The sequence below is a fragment of the Bison bison genome, unplaced genomic scaffold (assembly GCF_000754665.1).
Source record: "Bison bison bison isolate TAMUID 2011002044 unplaced genomic scaffold, Bison_UMD1.0 scf7180017864178, whole genome shotgun sequence".
Taxonomy (NCBI): domain Eukaryota; kingdom Metazoa; phylum Chordata; class Mammalia; order Artiodactyla; family Bovidae; genus Bison; species Bison bison.
The window spans coordinates 1,477,683-1,496,802 of NW_011494750.1; the positions used below are offsets into that span (position 1 = coordinate 1,477,683).

Genomic DNA, 19,120 nt, shown 5'->3' on the forward strand with positions numbered 1-19,120 from the left:
CTTTCCTGCTTTAAGACAGAATTTCTTTAGAGAAGGAATCAACATTTCACTTAAATTTTAGATACTATACAGTATTAGTATAGTATCTAAATACTATAGATTTTTAAAAATTTATTTATTTTTAATTGAAGGATAATTGCTTCATAGAATTTTACTGTTTTCTGTCAAACCTCAACATGAATCAGCCATAGGTATACATTATCACCTCTCTTTTGAACCTCCCTCCCATCTCCCTCCCTATCCCACCCCTCTAGATTGATACAGAGCCCCTGTTTGGGTTTCCTCAGACAAACAGCAAATTCCCCTGGGTATCTATTTTACATACGGTAATGTAAGCTTCCCTGTTACTCTCTCCATACATCTCACCCTCTCCTCCCCTCTCCCTGTGTCAGTAAGTCTGTTCTCTATGTCTGTTTCTCCACTGCTGCCTTGCAAACAAATTCTTCAGTACCACTTTTCTAGATTCCATGTGTATGCGTTAGTATACGGTATTTATCTTTCTCCTTCTGACTTACTTCATTCTGTATAATAGGCTCTAGGCTCATCCACCTCATCAGAACTGACTCAAATGCATTCCTTTTTATGGCTGAGTAATATTCCGTTGTGTATCTCTACCACAACTTCTTTATCCATTCATCTGTCAATGGACATCTAGGTTGCTTCCATGTTCCAGCTATTGTAAACAGTGCTACAATGAATAATGGGATACATGTGTCTTTTTCAGTTTTGGTCTCCTCAGTAAATACTATAGATTTTTGACTTAGAATTTTGCCATTCATACAGTTACAAAAGGTGAGGAACACCAATGAGAGCAATAAGAAAGGTCACTGCCAGTCTTACGAAGTGCCCTTCCACAAGCAAGAAGATATGCCCCAGACAGTCCTTACTATCTATTATCCTATCTACAGGGACAGGCGGAATTATAACGAACCCAATCACATGTTAATTTTCAGTCCAGTAATTACATCCAGGAATAGGAATAAGCAACACAGTTTGCAAAAGGAGCTTATCTTTAATTATAAACATAAACATCCATCAAGGAAAAAAAACAGTCTAACAAACTATAATCAATAGTACTATGGAACGCCAAGCAGCCAGTAAAAAGAATAAAGTAGATTTGTTTGTACTGATATAGAGAGATGTCCTTCATATATATTGTTCCCTATGAGCCCATCTCTATTAAAAACAAAACGAAGAAAACTATGTAAGTATAAAAATATACATATGTGTGTGGTTAGGCATAGAGAACGATTTGAAAAGACACCTTCCAAAGATAGTGAACTCACTGAGAGTTAATCTTTTACTTAAATTTTAAATACTATACAGCTGTAGCACTTAAAATTCCCTGTGGGGAATGAGACTGAGTCTAAGAGTGATGAGGAGAGACTCAAGCATTTTATAGTATCTATTTTGACACTGTCTAAATTACCTACAATAAATCAGTTTAAAAACAAAATATAAAAGGAAAAACACAAAGAGTGAGAAGTTACCTTTATAATGATTTATGGCAAAATTCTGCATTTTATCATTTAATATCCCCTATATTCAACATATACATTTATTCCACATAGCTAGTTTGAGAAAAGCCTTGAGAAGACTCCTTGAGAAAAACTCCTTGATCCTGGGTTTGCAATAGAATTCACAAATCTTAAGTTTTCCATTTTTACAAAGTGCCAGTCAGGATGATAATTCTGAGATGCCCTTCAAGGATCTAAGAAGAGGGTTATGTCTTCAGTAGCCAATAAATCTGTGCTATTTGACTAAAAAAGGAGCCAAAACAATTCTATCTCTGGGTAAACATCTTACCAAAAAATGCCGCAGATGTTCACAAGGACATACGTCAAGAAAATTCAAGGCACACTGGTATAGTAAAAATCTACAAAGTTTCATGTTCATCAATAGGGAATAGATAATGTGTATAAATGAATCTGTGTTAGTAGCTCAGTCGTGTCCCTCTCTTTACGACCCCATAGACTGCAGTCCGCCATGGGATCTGTCCATGGGATTATCCTGGCAAGAACACTGGAGTGGGTTGCCATTTCCTCCTCCAGGGGCTCTTTCCAAGCCAGAGATTGAACCGGAGTCTCCGGCCATTCCTGCTTTGGCAGGCAGTCCACCACTGAGCCACCTGGGAAGCCCATGGATGAATATTAGGCGACAATTAAAAGGAGCAAGCGAAATCAAACTATGTCATTGTGGACTGATGAAACCAGGTAACACCGAATTTTAAAAGCTGTAAAAACGATACATACGGTATCATTTATTAAAATGCAACTCTTAAAACACAAAGCAATAACATTTTACTAATAGATTAAGTTATAAAAAAATAGACTGCAATTATATAAACCAAATTCATGATAGGGGTTTCCTCTGTGTAGAATAGGAAATACAATTATGGAGGTCAAAGGGAACTCTGACTTTATCTGAAAAGATTCTATTTTCAGGAATTAAAGGAGGAACTCCTCCATGGTCCATTGGTTATGGCTCCGCAATTTCACTGCAGGGGAACCAAGATCCTGCAGGCCACGAGGCTGCCAAAAAAAAGAACTGAGGCAAGCAGTGCAAACTATTAACAACTATTACATGCTGGTTGTGGAGGCACACAGGCTTGCTATATACATAGATGTGTCTGCCTGTACAGAGGTATTTATACTGTTTTATATGAAAGTTTCTCACTATTGAAAGGAAAAAAGGGATATGAAGGAAAGAGACAAACAAGAAGCTGGGGCACACAGTGAGGACCTTTAAATGTGTCCCCACAATCTCAGGGCTTGTCCAACCAAGTGTGGGTGAGACAGTAACTGGCAAACATGAAATACTCTGGGATATGGAGTCCCAGTAAATTCCAAAGGTGGGCAGAGATGGCCATATTCTGTTTACTTGGAATTCTTGACAAAAGATTTCTCCCACAGAAACACATCCTGTGTCTCCGTGAATCAAGTTTATACCATGTAAAAGCCTGAGCTACTGCACTGGTGAAACCACCCAGCAGACAGCTATCAATGGCACACGGGCACAAACTTCGCACTCAACAAAAACAAGGGTTCTTAAGGCCACAGGCTTCCTGGGTTCATCCTAGGAACAGTCTGTCTGCACAGATGAAATACACAGATGCCCCAAGCTTTTCTCTTAGACAGTACCTTAAAACATCTTTTCTTGAAGAAAAGGAAGGTTTAGTTTTAATGTCAGGTTAGATAAATTTCTGAGAAAGACCTGTGGCAGAGTTCTAGGTTTTGAAAGAGATATTTCACAAGGGAAAGCAAAAGGAGTTTTAAGACATTTTAGTCTCTTCCTTTCTGCCAGAGCTGCTGGATGCACTCCTAAGGAAACACTGGGTCTGCTATCACTCTTCAGGGAAGCCTGAAAACCACCAAGTACGGCGGTGCTTTTCAAGGCAAGCTCTGTCCCTGGTTGTCGTAAAGAATGCATGACAACCTGCAAACTTCCTGATAGGCTGCTTAGGGTGTGGGTAAGTAACAGCAAGGAGGTCAAACCAGTCAATCCTGAAGGAAATCAATCCTGAATAGACATTAGAGGGAGTGATGCTGAGGCTGAAGCTCCAACACTCTGGCCACCTGATGCAAAGAGCCAACTCCCTGGAAAAGACCCTGATGCTGGGAAAGATTGAGGGCAGGAGGAGAAGGTGATGACAGACGATGAGATGGGTGGATGGCATCACCGATTCAACGGACATGGGTTGGAGCAAGCTCTGGGAGATGGTGAAGGACAAAGAAGCCTGGCGTGCTGCAGTCCATGGGGTCACAAAGAGTTGGACACAACTGAGCGACTGAACAACAAGCAACATCACCAAAGAATCTTGCACTTATCACTAAGCTATGGGCCCTGCCCTTTACAAAACCACCTTTCTCCCTCCCCACTGTCCTCACCCCGATCCTTCTCCCAATCCAGACAGATGACTTCTAAAGCGAGCTTTGACTGCGGCACTCACCTTCTCCCGTCTCTAATGGCTCCGAGACGCTGAAACCAGACTCCTTGGTCTGTTACTCACGGCCCTCAACAGTCTGCCTGCCATCTACCTTTCTTGCTTATCTCCCACATTATTCACGTTTCTGGAAATATGCTTTAAATATATCTCCACTTTTGTACTTTGGTTCATACTGTTCCTACTCTCCAGGCTCCTTCCTCTCTCCTCTAACAAATGCTTCCTAAAATCCCCCAATCCCTGCCCCCAATCAAGGACTTTCTCAATCCTTTTTTACAAGAACTCTTTTCTGACCTCGTTAGCCTGACATGATCTTCTCTTTAGAAGCCCCAGAGCATTTTGTTTCTCTCTTGCTCTGTCATATTCCTTCTGCTCCATCTCCTGCCTTCCAGTCCAGGCAGGACTCTTGTCATTACTCAGTCCACTTAAGACAAGCACAAAATTCAGTCCACCGGAGGTCCAGCTCAAAATCTAGAAACTAAGTATATACTTGCTCTGTTCCTGCTCAACACTCTTCCCTGAACCTGAATCCATACAGGCCATTATAAATAGGTTCTTTTCCTTGTTTTGGCCTTGTCGTGTGGCTTGCAAGATCTTCATTTCCCAATGAGGGATCAAACCCAGGACCTTGAACGTAAAAGTACTGAGTCCTAACCACTGGAGCACCAGGAAATTCCTACAAATAGGTTCTTTTGATGGGAAGGAAACACATGATTTTCTCATCTTTATATGAAATATCTTGATGCTCCACCACAGAAGCTGTGCGTTAAGTCCATACTAAACAGAAACAAAGAGTTTCCTCAATATGCACAGACTCTTACTACTCAACTGTTAACCCTTTAGGAGTAAGGGCTATCTTAAATCCCTCGGCTAGACTTAAGTACCTCTCAGTCCTTGTACCCTAGAAAGAGCACCCTGCACAAAGCACACGGCTGCAACTCAATTCATTGCCTTGGAGCCACAGTACCTCTGGCTTTGAGAAATATCCATCCAACCAGCAAAAGGACACCTCCAGAATGCCTAAAGCCATTTCTGTTTGATTTTTGAACTCTAGGAAACTACCCAACCTCTGGAATCTATAAAATACAGTACTCAGGGCACTAAGAAATTGATGGTTACATGCAGGGGAAACACACCAAGAATTTACTTCCTTCTTAACTGCAGCCAAAACAAAGCAGGGGTGGGCAGATTTTTGACTGCAAGTTGGTAAGGTTAAGAAGTTTCTCCTTCTGGCCTCTGGAGAATCCAAGCTGGGAGCACGCTGTCCCCTTTGTCTGCCTCTGCAAGGCTCTTGCCTTGAGGCCAGCAGGGTTAGCACAGCCATTTCATGCTCTGAAAAGTCAGAAAAGGCGAGATGGGGAGCTTTTCATTCGAGGAAATGCCTAGTAGTCAGAGCCGGTTCTGTTTCTGTTGAAAAGATAAGCGGGGATGCTGAGGTGAAAAAGCAAAATTTCCAACAATGCTTAATGAAAGGCTTGGAGACAATGTACAGAATTAGGCAGCGGGATAAACTCCAAGAAGAGAGAAGCAGGTGCCAGAGCAGAAATGCAGCAGAGACTCAGCACCAGACAGTTCATGCATCCAAAATTTTCCATGTATTTAAAATGTCATCAGGACACCCTGTGAGCACAGACTCGAGGCAGCAATTACGGGATACAGGCTTATCCTTCCTGGCACGAAATACCCACAAATAAGCTCCTAGGGTAAAAGTCAAAAGAACGTAGAAAGAAAAGCTTTACCATAAAAAAACTGAGCAGTTGCTACACTTTCTTGCCGAAATAGATAATTAAATACAGATCTTCTTGTGAAGAGAGTAGTCTAAAATCAACTACTATATTCAAAGGCACAGAGCTCCCAGGCCCATGCAGGGTTTTAAACCTTGCTTGGGTCTACAGATGGCCTTCGGAAGCTCCAAGAAACCACTGAAACTGCAAACTAAATTGTGTGTATGCGTGTGTCACTGGATGAGGCCATTTTTGTTTTTTACATCTTATGGTGCTTTGATATTTGAGGTCCTTGTGGACTGCCAGACTGACCCTCTCCGGGTTAGCTAATTTCCAGAGACAGCAAACAACTGTCTACAAGCACGCAAACCAACCCATCCAGATCCCATTCCCTCCTGACCAATATACCCTCTGGCCAAAACCACTCCAGAGCCAGGTACAAACAACTGGGGACCATCCTGGGGTCTGTCAAAATTATCCGAACTGTCTGATCCTGAATTTATTCAGCACACTTACCTCGCCTCACCCATTCCTTCCCCTGAGAATATGGAGAAGGGCTCTGGCTCGGGCATTCCCTTCAGCTCCCCCTGCCTCCTGGCTGACCCTGACACTACCCCACGCGGCCCTGCATGGCTCAGTGAGTCCCCCTACTCTCAGAACTGTAAGTAATGAACCATCTTTTCGACTGACTATCCTTCTCATCTGCGGGCCTTATTGTACCTGAATAAAACCCAAATCCTGGTTACTCTTTATTACAGTTTTGCATATACCTTTTTTCTGAGGGGAGAGTCCAGGCTTTTAATACGCATTCTCATAGAAGTCACTGGCCTCCAGGAGATTAAAAACTAGCATCTCAGGTCACTCTGGGCTCTAGATTCAGATGAGAATCTATCACCGATGAAGCTCTGGAGGGCACCTGTAAAGGCCAGGTGGCTGTTCTTAGTGCAAAGAGAAAGCAGTGCAGACTGCAGAGGGCTTTGTTTCTGTTTTTCCTGGCTTTTTGCAGGACAGAGAATAGTGACACATGGGAGTTTAAAGGAGAAGGTTCGCAAATTTCCAGAGGGGTGACAGTAATGATAAATTAGCATTGCTCTCAAATAATACAAAACATCTGAAATGCTTAAGCATCCAAAGGGTTGGGGAGATTAGGAATTGTCCATGTTATGTTTTGTTAAAAACAACAGGCACACCATGACGATCAAAAACAGTATCATCCGCAAAGAGATAAACCTTTTGGTCTTCAGTCTCACTAAGGCTGACAGAGATAGAGAGATTTTTCAGGCCAAAGTACAGAGTCTTGAGACATGCCCAGAATAAAGAGTAGTGAACTCAAACCAGAGAGCTTTTTGATGGCTGAATGAGAAATGAATGTTAAATAGGTATCTATCAAACATAGCACAGTGGAAGATGTATATAAAATGGTAATAAGATGTCCTTTTTGCTTGGTTGGAGCCAACAATCCAGTTGGGGAGATAAGACTTCTGTCCAAAACATTACAAACAAGAAAAGCAACTTAAGTGTCTAATGAAAGGCACAGACCACGCGAGCCACAGCTGTTGAGGAAAGGCCACTGGACTTGGGGAGGGGAAGCCAGGAAAGCTTAGGGGAGAAACAGAAGCTAAGGCTTACAGGAAAGAGCGAACGGGTTTGGAAAGGAGGAGAGGAAGAAAACGGTTCAAGCCAGAAAGCAGCTCTAGCTGCTCAAGGTGGTTTAGGGTTCAAGGGCTAATATCAGTTCAGTGGGAAGCAGAGGCTCATATAAGGCAGAATATAAAATCAGGCTAAAAAAAGACAAGGAATTTGTCATCTGTACAGCAAGAAACAGAAATCCTTTGAAATTTTGTGAGTAAGGGAATTACAAAGTGGAGTGCTTTTAAATTTTAATTTTTATCAAAGTACTACATACACACAATTTTAAAAGTTAAAGAGTATTACAAGGCTAATAAAGTTAAACAGCAGCCTCCTGCCCTATCCTCTCCCTTGATTTGCTTTTTAAATCTTTTAGCTGTTTTTCTTCTGATAATTAACTGTCATATTTCTGCTGTTACTAATTTTTCAATTTTCACAATTATCTACTGGTTTCCTAAGACGGGACATGATTTCTCCTGCCCTTTTCTTCCCCACTCTTCCAAAGAAGTTATACCCCATTTTTACATTTAACATTATTTAATGTTAATTATTTACAGTAATTTGACCATATATTCATAACATAAACAGTATAATAAATTTATATTTCCTTTCACATACAATTTTGCGTCTTCTGGAGAAGAAATGTTCCTGTCGTAATTTGCCAGTCATAACCCTCCTTTCCCCATGAGACGGATGAACGGGGAGTTTGGGATGGCTGGTGGGGACCTACTATATGGCACAGGGACCTATATTTATTGAATACATAGCTTTTAATAGCTTATAATTCCTGGAGAAGGAAATGGCAACCCGTTGAGTATTCTTGCCTGGAAAATCCCATGGACAGAGGAGCCTGGTGGGCTACAGTCCACGGGGTCGCAAGAGTTGGATACGCTTAGTGACTAAACCATCACCACCACCAATAGCCTATAACAGGAAAGAATCTGAAGAAGAATACACCCCCACACACATACATATGTATGCATTTTTTTATTTATTCATAACTGAATAGCTTTTCTGTGCACCTGAGACATAACATTATAAATTAACTACACTTCAATTTAAAAAAATGGTTTTAAAAAAAAGTGCTAAGAATTTGTGCTGGTAGTTATTATTATTATTATTATTTTTTTTTTTTTTCAAAAAAAAAGAGGGCCAGGCATCACTCTTAAGGAAAAGGAAGATGTAATCAAATGTTAGGTTTGGTTTATATCGATATTCATATAGTTGTAATACATTTTAACTGAAGTTGCCTCATGTAAAATGTGTTGCTGTATGTTGAACTCTCTAACTCTTAGAAACCTCCCTCCTCCAAATGAAACTACTGTTTGTTTTTTTGTTTTGTTTTTTGGCCATGTTGTGAAGCTTGCAGTATCTTAGTTCTCTGACCAGGGATTGAACCTGCGCCCTTGGCAGAGAAATGCAGGAATTCCACTGCACTGCTGGAAAATTCCCCAAAACTCTGTTTTTATAACAGGATTTGTTTTATTACACTGAATGTCTTAGGAACATAACCCTTGCATTACAGCAAAGCAGGCCATAACAGAAGCACTGGGCACTAGAAATATGAAAAAAGACAAGGCTCTTGACTTGAGGAAACTAATAATTTTAGAGAGAGACACGAAACTTGTATACAAATGTGGGAATACAAGGAAAAATATTGTAAAACTGTAAATACATTATACATCCTAGGTACAATTTGAATATAAGATACCTTGAAAGTAAAATAAGACAGCAACAGGGGGCTTCCCTGGTGGCTCAGTAGTAAAGAATCCACCAGCCAACGCAGGGGACATGGGTCCAATCCCTGATCTGGGAAGATCCCACTCGCTGCAGAACAACTAAACCTGTGCCCACAAGTAATGAATGTGTACCCTAAAGCCTGGGAACCAAAACTGCGCAACTATTGAAGCCTGCACACCCAAGAGCCTGTGCTCCGCAACAAGAGGAGCTGCTGCAACGAGAAGACTGTGCTTTCCAACTGGAGAGCAGCCCCTGCTCACTGCAACCAGAGACAGCTCATTCAACAACGAAGACGCAGCACAGCCCAAAATAAAGAATAAACAACATTATAGAAAACAACACAGCAATAGTTTACATTTCGTATTTTTAAGTTGCATGCTATGTGCTTAGTCGCTCAGTCGTGTCCACCTCTTTGCGACCCCATGGACTGTAGCCTGCCGAGCTCCTGTCTGTGGAATTCTCCAGGCAAGAATACTGGAGCGGGTTGCCATGCCCTCCTCCAGGGAATCTTCCAAACCCAGGGACGGAACCCAGGTCTCCTGCACTGCAGGTGGATTCTTTACTGTCTGAGCCACCAGGGAAGCCCCATCTAATATCCATACATGGCATTCTGATATAACAACACTATGGGTTTTGTTCATTTTTCAAAAATATGTAGCAAGATGCTTCGTGTGCAATAATTGCTACTATTTTCTAAGTATTTATCTTGTACCAAGGGACACATTAAGTTCTTGTTTCATAAATGTTCCCATTCAATCTTCACAATTACCCAACATGAAGTCCGTTTATTCATTAGACAAATATATAGTGAGTTTCTACTACATGCCAGACAGTGAACAAAACACATAAAAATTCCTGCCTTCATGGGAATTACATTCTGGGGAGCGGGGAGGAAAAGCTACGTAACAAAGACATGAGTTCACACAGCATGTTAAAATTACATTAAGTGTCACGGAGAAATATAAAACAGAGAAGAGGAATGGAAAGTACCAAGGGTAAAGTACTGGCAATTTTCAATAGGGTAGTCACTGAAAGGCTTTACAGAACCCCTCTTCTACAGACAAGAAAACTGAGGCTTAGATAAGTTAAACAACTTTCCCATGGTCACCCAGTTGGCAAGAAATGAGATGAAATTTGAGTTCAGTTGTCCTTAGTATTAAGCTCTATGGCATCTCCTCAAATCAAAAATAAATGACCCAATCAAAAAATGGGCCAAAGAACTAAATAGACATTTCTCCAAAGAAGACATACAGATGGCTAACAAACACATGAAAAGATGCTCAACATCACTCATTATCAGAGAAATGCAAATCAAAACCACTATGAGGTACCATTTCACGCCAGTCGGAATGGCTGCGATCCAAAAGTCTACAAGCAATAAATGCTGGAGAGGGTGTGGAGAAAAGGGAACTCTCTTACACTGTTGGTGGGAATGCAATCTAGTACAGCCACTATGGAGAACAGTGTGGAGATTCCTTAAAAAACTGGAAATAGAACTGCCTTATGATCCAGCAATCCCGCTGCTGGGCATACACACTGAGGAAACCAGAAGGGAAAGAGACACGTGTACCCCAATGTTCATCGCAGCACTGTTTATAATAGCCAGGACATGGAAGCAACTTAGATGCCCATCAGCAGATGAATGGATAAGTAAGCTATGGTACATATACACAATGGAGTATTACTCAGCCATTAAAAAGAATACATTTGAATCAGTTCTAATGAGATGGATGAAACTGGAACCTATTATACAGAGTGAAGTAAGCCAGAAAGAAAAACACCAATACAGTATACTAACGCATATATATGGAATTTAGAAAGATGATAACAATAACCCTGTGTACGAGACAGCAAAAGAGACACCGATGTATAGATCAGTCTTATAGACTCTGTGGGAGAGGGAGAGGGTGGGGAGATTTGGGAGAATAGCATTGAAACATGTATAATATCATGTATGAAACAAGTCACCAGTCCAGGTTCAATGCACGGTACTGGATGCTTGGGGCTGGTGCACTGGGACGACCCAGAGGGAGGGTAGGGGAGGGAGGAGGGAGGAGGGTTCAGGATGGGGAACGCGGGTATACCTGTGGCGGATTCATTTCGATATTTGGCAAAACTAATACAATATTGTAAAGTTTAAAAATAAAATAAAATTAAAAAAAAAAATAAATTCAATCACATAGGTTTGCTTCATCAGATTATTTCTTTAAGATTATGTTCACATTTTTAGCGTCCCAAGGGGTTAAGAAATAACTTTATATTTTCAGGATTTGATGTCTTATTTCATATCTACACTAACTTTTGCAAAGGAGTAGAGAATGACCTAAGATCTTTGGTTGGCTTTATATCCCTGGAAAAACTGAGAAGAGATCAAAATAATAATTAGTCAAGGAGAGTCAAAGGATACTTCACAAACTACATTCAGTCTATGAGAAGACTATGCACAAACCCGAAGCAAGTCCTGCTTCCTCTTTCTGTTACTGTGACCACCTCTATTTAGTTCATCAGGAAGTATTTCTTTTCTGTCCCAAGGGTGCCTAGCACAACTCAGATGTGCTTCGGCAACTCCGTTTATTAAGCTGAGATGGCTTCTTTACAGCCACCTGAGCCTGTCTCTTAGCATCGAGGCGTTCCTGTCACCAGAACATCTAAAGTTGGTGATCTCGGCTTGTGCCAAGTAGTTCAGGTACTGCAAATAACCTGGGTGCTAAGGCAAATATCTACTTTTATTCCTTTTAATTTCAGGTAATACATTTTTCAAAAGAGTTAAGAGTGCTTTACCATTTCTACCCTCCCCCCCCAACTTAACTAATCCCTGGAAGGAACACGGAGGTAAGGCTAACCTCATCCTCACCTGTCAGAGACAGAGACCAGGTGACTCACTCAAATCACACTGTGAATTATTGAAGGAGCCTGAATGACAACGACCCGGCCGCCAATGTCCAGCGCAGATTCTAACACACAAGATCAGTAGCCCTCAGTGTTTTTTTGTGTCCGTAACATACCACTTGTGGGGGGGGAGGGCAGTATTTTTGAAGCGATTAGAAGACACAACACGGTAGTAAAGCCATTTTCAATAATGAAGGTGCTGCACCAGTTGAGTAAGACAGTGACTCCCAGTGCCCATCTGACGGCCTTGGTGCTGCTCCGACTGCATACTCGCCACGCTAGCCTCTCACACTCTAGGGAACACGAGGTCTGTCTCCTACCAACTTGTATCCTACTCTGAAACATAGGTGCAACTTCACAGGCCCAAAGTTAAGCTTACACTGCAATAACGATTTTATTTAGCACAACTGCATTTTACCAACCAGTCAAAACTTGGTGGATTACCAGTGTGTTAGGCCGTACACAAAAAACCCAATCTCCCTTCAGGAAAACAAAGCTGCTTCTTTGACTAAGAGGTCAACTTGGATTTAGTGGTTAATTAATACTTTATTGCAACATCACCAGGAAATCAGCAATTAACGATCAGTGCCAAAGACATTCATTAAAGCCTACATCCTCCTGTATTACATCAGAATGACAGCCACTCTGATATAATAATCAGGAATAAGGAATCAGATAAAATCTAGGACTTCTGGATACAGTAATTTAAAGCACTTTTGAAAAGGTATGAAAATAGTAATTGAACTTGAAAGTTAATCTATTTTTTTCTAGTAAAAATCCCCAGCGCTTAGCGTAGGGCCTGGCAAATTGTAGCACTCAAGTACATTCCAGACATTTCCCTTATAGTCCGGTGGTTAAGACTCTACACTATCAACGCTAGGGCTGCAAGTCTGATTCCTAGTTGGGCAATTAGGATCCACTGAATTCATAACACACAGACTTAAGAACACGACTATATTATCCGTCTGAATAATGGCAATGAGAGAAGTAGTAAAATTGGTCGGTTTTGGTATTTTTCTTGGTTGATTATTTTCATGATAAAGTTAATATATATTAGAACCACCAGAGGCAAATGGTTTTCAACGAATAAGGGAATAAGTGAACAAATAACTGTTCTGAGGTATACGATCGACACGAACAGAAGAGATCCATTCACATCCTTCTCATATGCAAAGAGAGACCCTAACTTTTTCTGTCTGTTCTAACGTAGCTCTGTTGCCTCCTGAACAGAGTGGGGGAACCTACAGAGGGCGTGTACTCATGCTGGACTTTCCCCATGCCTAGCAGATAAAGTGAGGCTCAAGGAGAGCAGTACAGTTCTAGTGCACCGAGGACATCTAATCACTGTCTATCGTCTAAGCAGACGCTGGACATGGTCTTCAGAGCAAGAGAGATGGTGGTGGGGCTGGGGATCGGAAGTCAAGAAAGCCAGAAGAGAAGTGACACAGAGTGGAGCTGAGAAATGGAAGCTGTAAGGTTCAGCTTGAGAAGGCCCACAGGTATCTACGGGATGAGGACGGTCACGCTATATTCCCTCAGGATCAACCTGAGCACCTGGAGGGAAGCTGAGGAGAAGAGAAAACGAGTGAGGTGGACTGAATACGTTTTTAAATGGAAGAATAGTCTCATCAATAGCAAAAATTTTAAAATAAATAAAGTATTTTAGGTCCTTCTGAAAGTAGACCCAAATAGTTTTAAGTCCTGGTCAACTTAAATGGCAGGCAGCCTCCAAGGCCCAGTGCTAGGCATGATTTGGAATACAAAAGCTTAATTATGATTAAAAGAAGAATCCAAACCTTTGGCTTCTCACAAGAAAGCAGCTATGGGTGACTTCTTGGTAGTTCCTAACGTGCACCATTTATGAATACCGAAGCCAAGGGAAAACATAAGTGAAATGTTCATGTTTAATGTACAAGTCCTAGGCTGAGAAAGGAATGGGCATGGATTTCTCTGGGAAGTAGACTAGACCTTAACCTTGTCTGTCTTTGTTTGCAATATTCTTTGACGGAGTCTATCTATGCGCACACACACAAAAAAACCCCTCCCATCACAGACTGCCCAATTAAGAAACAAACAAAAAAGATTTCAGAGGAGCAGAACTCTTTTCAACATTCTCCTTCAGAGACAGGGCCCGAGGCCACTTCAAGTTTGATAGTTTGTTTCAGTTATACTCCCCACATAAAAGTTATGAGTCATGTAAAATTGTAAAATATGAAATAGTCAACTTGTAACCAATACTGCTTAGCTCTTGCTGTAAGAATCCCATAATTTCTTTTTTTTTTTAAATGCACGAATTGCAACTTTATTTTTTACACTTAAAGGCTGAGGAGAAACCATTACTAATCCTATTAAAGAAAATCTAACACAACAGCTCAATTGAAAAGTATGGTAAGCATATTTACTCATTAAATACTATTTTTTCTAGAACACAACATGGAAACATCTAGCATGCATGTTTAATCTCAGTACAATAGATTCAAAACCAAGTATACATGTTACATGCGTCAAGGCTAGATTACAAATTATCATAGTCATCGTCGTCATCATCGTCATCATCATCATGTTTTCTTTTCAATGCATTTGATGCTTCACTGGCAGTATTTTGTGATGAGACCATGTTAGTGGTAATAAGAGTATTTTTGGACCCAATTAATGACAGATTAATTAGAACATTCTGAACTGCTGATGTTGCAGGAATTGAAGCTTTTACAGCTGGAGACTGTGAAGTGGGCATCTATACTGTGAACCTTTGCCCTGGGAGGGACACTGGAGTCCCTACTTTAGTTGAAATGGACATGGCTTGTGGGGTTGGTGTGCCAAGCGTGGGAGTACTTGGTCTGCTAGTAACTGAACCAACACTTAACCGTGGAACTGTTATTCTTCCTGCAGAAGTAGATGTCTTTTTTTGTAAAGACTTAAGTCTATAATTTGGAGCAGTCAAGCAATACCTATCAGGTGGCAATCTAGGACCTGAGTGTGGCTTGATCAATGGGAAAGGGGTTTGATTTCTTTGCCTTGCAATATCTAATAAAAAATCTCTTGGTGGAGGAGAGGTAAAAGACTGGTCAGCACGACACTGCACTGCCAATCGCACATCATCTGCATCGACAGTAGCTTTCTTAGCGTGACTTGAATACATTTTTGCATCATCTAGAATTGTGGTCACATATCGGAAGGCAAACTCCAACATCTGATTTATAACTCTCGGTTCATATTCTGTAATCCCCATATCCTTCAGGATTTGTGCCATCATCTGTGCATCTTTCGGCATGCTCTTGGGAGAAGCCATCTTGCCAGACTCCATGATATCCGGTGATCAAACTTCTCGAGCTAAATCACCCACATTAACGTATTTCAGTCCTGATCTTGATGCAAGTTCTTTGCCTAATGTAGTTTTTCCAACCCCTGGTGTACCAGTGAGCAGGATGTTCGGAAGCAACATGGTCCTCGCCGCCCTGGCTCCGCACGCCTCTGCACACGCGCTCTACACACTCCTGGGAGGGGCCAGCAGGGGCGGGCAACGGCAAGCGCCAGCGGCCCGGGGTACTCGAGGCCTGGAGAGGCACTCGAGACCCACCTCCGTCGCCTCGTCACCCACAGTTGGTTACCCGGCCCTCGAGGACACGCTTGCATCACAGGGTCCATAATTTCTTGCCTTATCCTTTTGACTCTTAACTTTAAAGGTCTCAGAACAGGAGAGAGGTAGAAGAGGGAAGTCTAGCATCCAAAATGAGGAGGACAAAGGAAGCAGGCATCTTTATTTTTTTTTAATTTTACCATGCTGTGTGGCTTGTGGGATCTTTGTTCCCTGACCAGGGATTGAAGCCTAGCCCTTGACAGGGAAAGGCTGGAGTCCTAACCACTGGACCGCCAGGGAATTCCTAGCAGGCATCTTTAAATAAAGGAGATCCCCAGAAACCAAGACTAAGATGATTTTTTTCAAGATTTCTATACTCATAACAATTTTTCTTCAGGTGTCAAAAAAGAGCACTGTCTCTACGCAGTACACTAGCCTTTCAGGAAAAAAGTCCCTCTCACATGCAGAAGAGATGCTAATAACACAAAGGAAAAGGTAGGCAGCTGCACTTCATGCCTGAAAATGAAAACAGTAAGTCCACACTAATCAAGGTCTGTATAGCCAAAACCATGGTGTTTCCAGTCGTCATGTATGGATGTGAGAGCTAGACCATAAAGAAAGGCTGAGCACCAAAGAATTGATGCTTTCAAACTATGGTGCTGAAGAAGACTCTTGAGAGTCCTTTGGACTGCAAGGACATCAAACCAGTCAGTCCTAAAGGAAACAATGAATATTCATTGGAGGGACTGATGATGAGGCTGAAGATCCAATACTTGGCCACTTGATATGGAGAGCTGACTCACTGGAAAAGACCCTGATGCTGGAAAAGATTGAAGGCAAAAGGAGAAGGAGGAGGCAGAGGATGAGATGGTTGGATGGCATCACCAACTCAATGGACCTGAGTTTGAGCAAGCTCCGGGAAATAAGGAAGGTCAGGGAAGTCTGGCGTGCTGCAGTCCCTGGGGCAGCAGAGAGTCAGACATGACTTAGTGACTGAACAACAACAAAGCTAAAACATGGTGTACTTAGAAATTACGGTAGAATGGGACAAAAAGTAAACCTGACTCTAAACATGTCCTTCACAGCTCTCACCTCCACATTCTCTGGCCAATTCCCTAGTACTTCCATCCAGTGGCAGCTTGAGAAATTCTATAAATGAGTCTTAGAGTTGGCAGTTCAATAGGTGAAGTGGGGACATTGAGGTCTTAAAGCTGCCAGCAGGGCAAGCTCACTGTTTTCACCTAGATGGTATTGTTTTCAAGGGCGGTTTGGCTTGCTTCATAGCAACAGAGGGGTATTAACCACTCCCAAGCTAACTCTTGGTGCTGGCTGCTTCTATCCCACAGGACTTTAGAGCTCTTCCTCGGCAAGACAAGATTAGAACAGCTGGAAAGTTCTTCAGATCAGGTGTTCTTAAGTTGTCCCTGTAGTCTCTCTATCTGGACCATGGGAATGGAGGAACTGGGGTATTTGAAACAACTTATTTCAAGCTTTGCATTGGTATGTTCAGTTTTAATTAGTTTCCTAAGAAGCAATTTAACATTTTACCACTTTCCCCAGTCATCTCACTTCAGCAGAATCAATGAAAATATTTAGGCCAAGAAACACTTTGTGACTTTTATAAGCTCTCAATTAGGTCTTATGTTAGCTGTATTTGCTGTGCTGTAAAGAACATCAAGTTTAAATTCGGTGACCCATGATGGATAAAGGTCTAAAGGTAGGTGAGGAAGGGGACCCAAAAAGCAAAGGCAGAAGACAGGAAGGATACTGGCTGAATCCCATCACTACACATTCTAACTTCTTATCAGGAGAGAAGAGATAAGCTCTAGTTTTATTTGGTTTGGCGAGCATCTCTGCCTCTTTTAACAGTCTGTACATTTCCATTCTCAGCACTGTTCTTCCCAAGACATACTGCTGCTCCGGTTTCCTCTTGTGAGTGGAATCTTCCCCAGTGCGGGCCAAGTTGCTTCTCTTCACTTTCTAGGAGCAGACAAGGCCACGCACATGCATTGCAAGCTGCAGCAGCGGCTCCCTGACTGCCTCACAGTCATTTCACGAATCCTGGCTGAGCTTTAAGGCAGAGCAGTGAGATGCTCAGGGAACACACTAAATCGCTGGGTGCCCTGTTGAGCTGGGTGGAGTTCTTGAGAAAGCCAGCTTAAATCTCCAATGAGAAGTACACACCTTTCTTGTACATAGGCCATCCTATTTTCGAACCCAACTGCCCAGTGCAAAATTCAGAGTTCACTAACAGCACAGCTTGCGTTCCACCAAGTTATGGAGATGCTTCTGAACATCAAGCATGTTCTGAAGGAATGACTAGTGAATATGACATTTGGCTCTACATGCCTGAGGCCCAGTCTGTGCCTTCGTATCTGGAGCCCATAAATTAAGTTTCTCACCAGTGTTATCAATAAGGCCAAGCAAAAGCTAACTCCTGTGCTTGAGAAGAACTGAATTCTACCTCCTCCCAACAACTGCTCTAAGAAAGCATAATGTGCCATGGTCACTGGCCACGCAAAGACCCTCTGCCTTAGTTTTTAGGCACTTTTCTTCCAATTTGCTTCTGTTACAGAAGCTGCGGATTATAAATGATGCCATGGGCACAGGTTCACTTACAGCCAATTTAGTAAGTGCCTGCACAGTTAATCCTGTCAGTCTTGCTCCCACACAGAAATACACGTGGCCCCAAGGGGCCCAGCCACCCACAGAGCTCTTCTGCACATCTCTTACCCTCCAGCACACAGAAATAGAGGGCTGCATCCCAGAAAACAGAGAAAAAAGGTAGTTCTTCTGAAATGCTCTGTCTAGAAAACCAGGATCTAGCTTTCCATTTGGATGTCATTTCCAAATGCATGTCTCTCTGAATAAACCAAATAATGATTTAAACCATTTAAATAATGAAAAATCAAGACATTTCTCTGGAATTCAAAATCTATACATCGATATCCCTTGGTGTGCTGAAACTTTCCTTTCACGTATATGTAAGGACACTCTAAAAAGCAGTTTGCTGACAGTGAGTTACTAGGCTACCGCAGATCTCAAAAACTGACTTCATTGTGGTATGTCCCTGTAATGACCCCTCATGATTCAAGCCTCTCCTCTGAAACCATGTGCTTAGAGACAGTCCCCTCTTTGACTCTGGGGTTAGCCGAGTGGCTTTCGTTAGCTGATGGGATAATAACAGAAGTAAAAAAGCAGAGACTCGCCGAGTGCGCGTTGCGTTGGGGCCTGATGGCTCATTCTCTCTGGAACCGAGAGGCTTCTGAGGAAAAGCTGGTGAAGAGAGAAGAGACGAGCCACCACAGCCGAGGCCAGGGACGTGGGAAACCATCTGCACTGGTTTGCCGTGGCTACAGCCACAAACTCAGTGGCTTAACACAAATGTACTAGTTTTCATTGCTGCAGGTCAGAAGTCCAGCAAGTGTCTCTTGGGCCAAAATCAAAGTGGTGGCAGGATTATGCTATTTTTCTGGAGGCTCTCGGGAAGGGTTTGTTTCCTTGCTCATTTGTTTTGGCAGAGTTCAGTTCCTTGCAGTTTTAGGACTGAGGTTCTGGTTTTCTTGCTGACTGGTGGCTGAGCGCCAAACAACTCCCATCTTCTTCCACTGCATCTCA

The 19,120-nt window shown here is 42.1% G+C and overlaps 2 protein-coding genes across 2 annotated transcripts in view; both read right to left on the reverse strand.

The window, feature by feature from the left end:
- Positions 1-19,120, reverse strand: part of AMBRA1 (autophagy/beclin-1 regulator 1) — a 173,299-nt gene that overhangs the window by 60,261 nt on the left and 93,918 nt on the right. The gene's annotated exons all lie outside the window — the stretch shown is intronic.
- LOC104990332 (transcription initiation factor TFIID subunit 9-like) lies at positions 14,194-16,148 on the reverse strand. The gene is given in 1 exon segment (XM_010842337.1): positions 14,194-16,148. A coding segment is annotated over 1 exon segment (789 nt). The 5' UTR covers positions 15,230-16,148; the 3' UTR covers positions 14,194-14,440.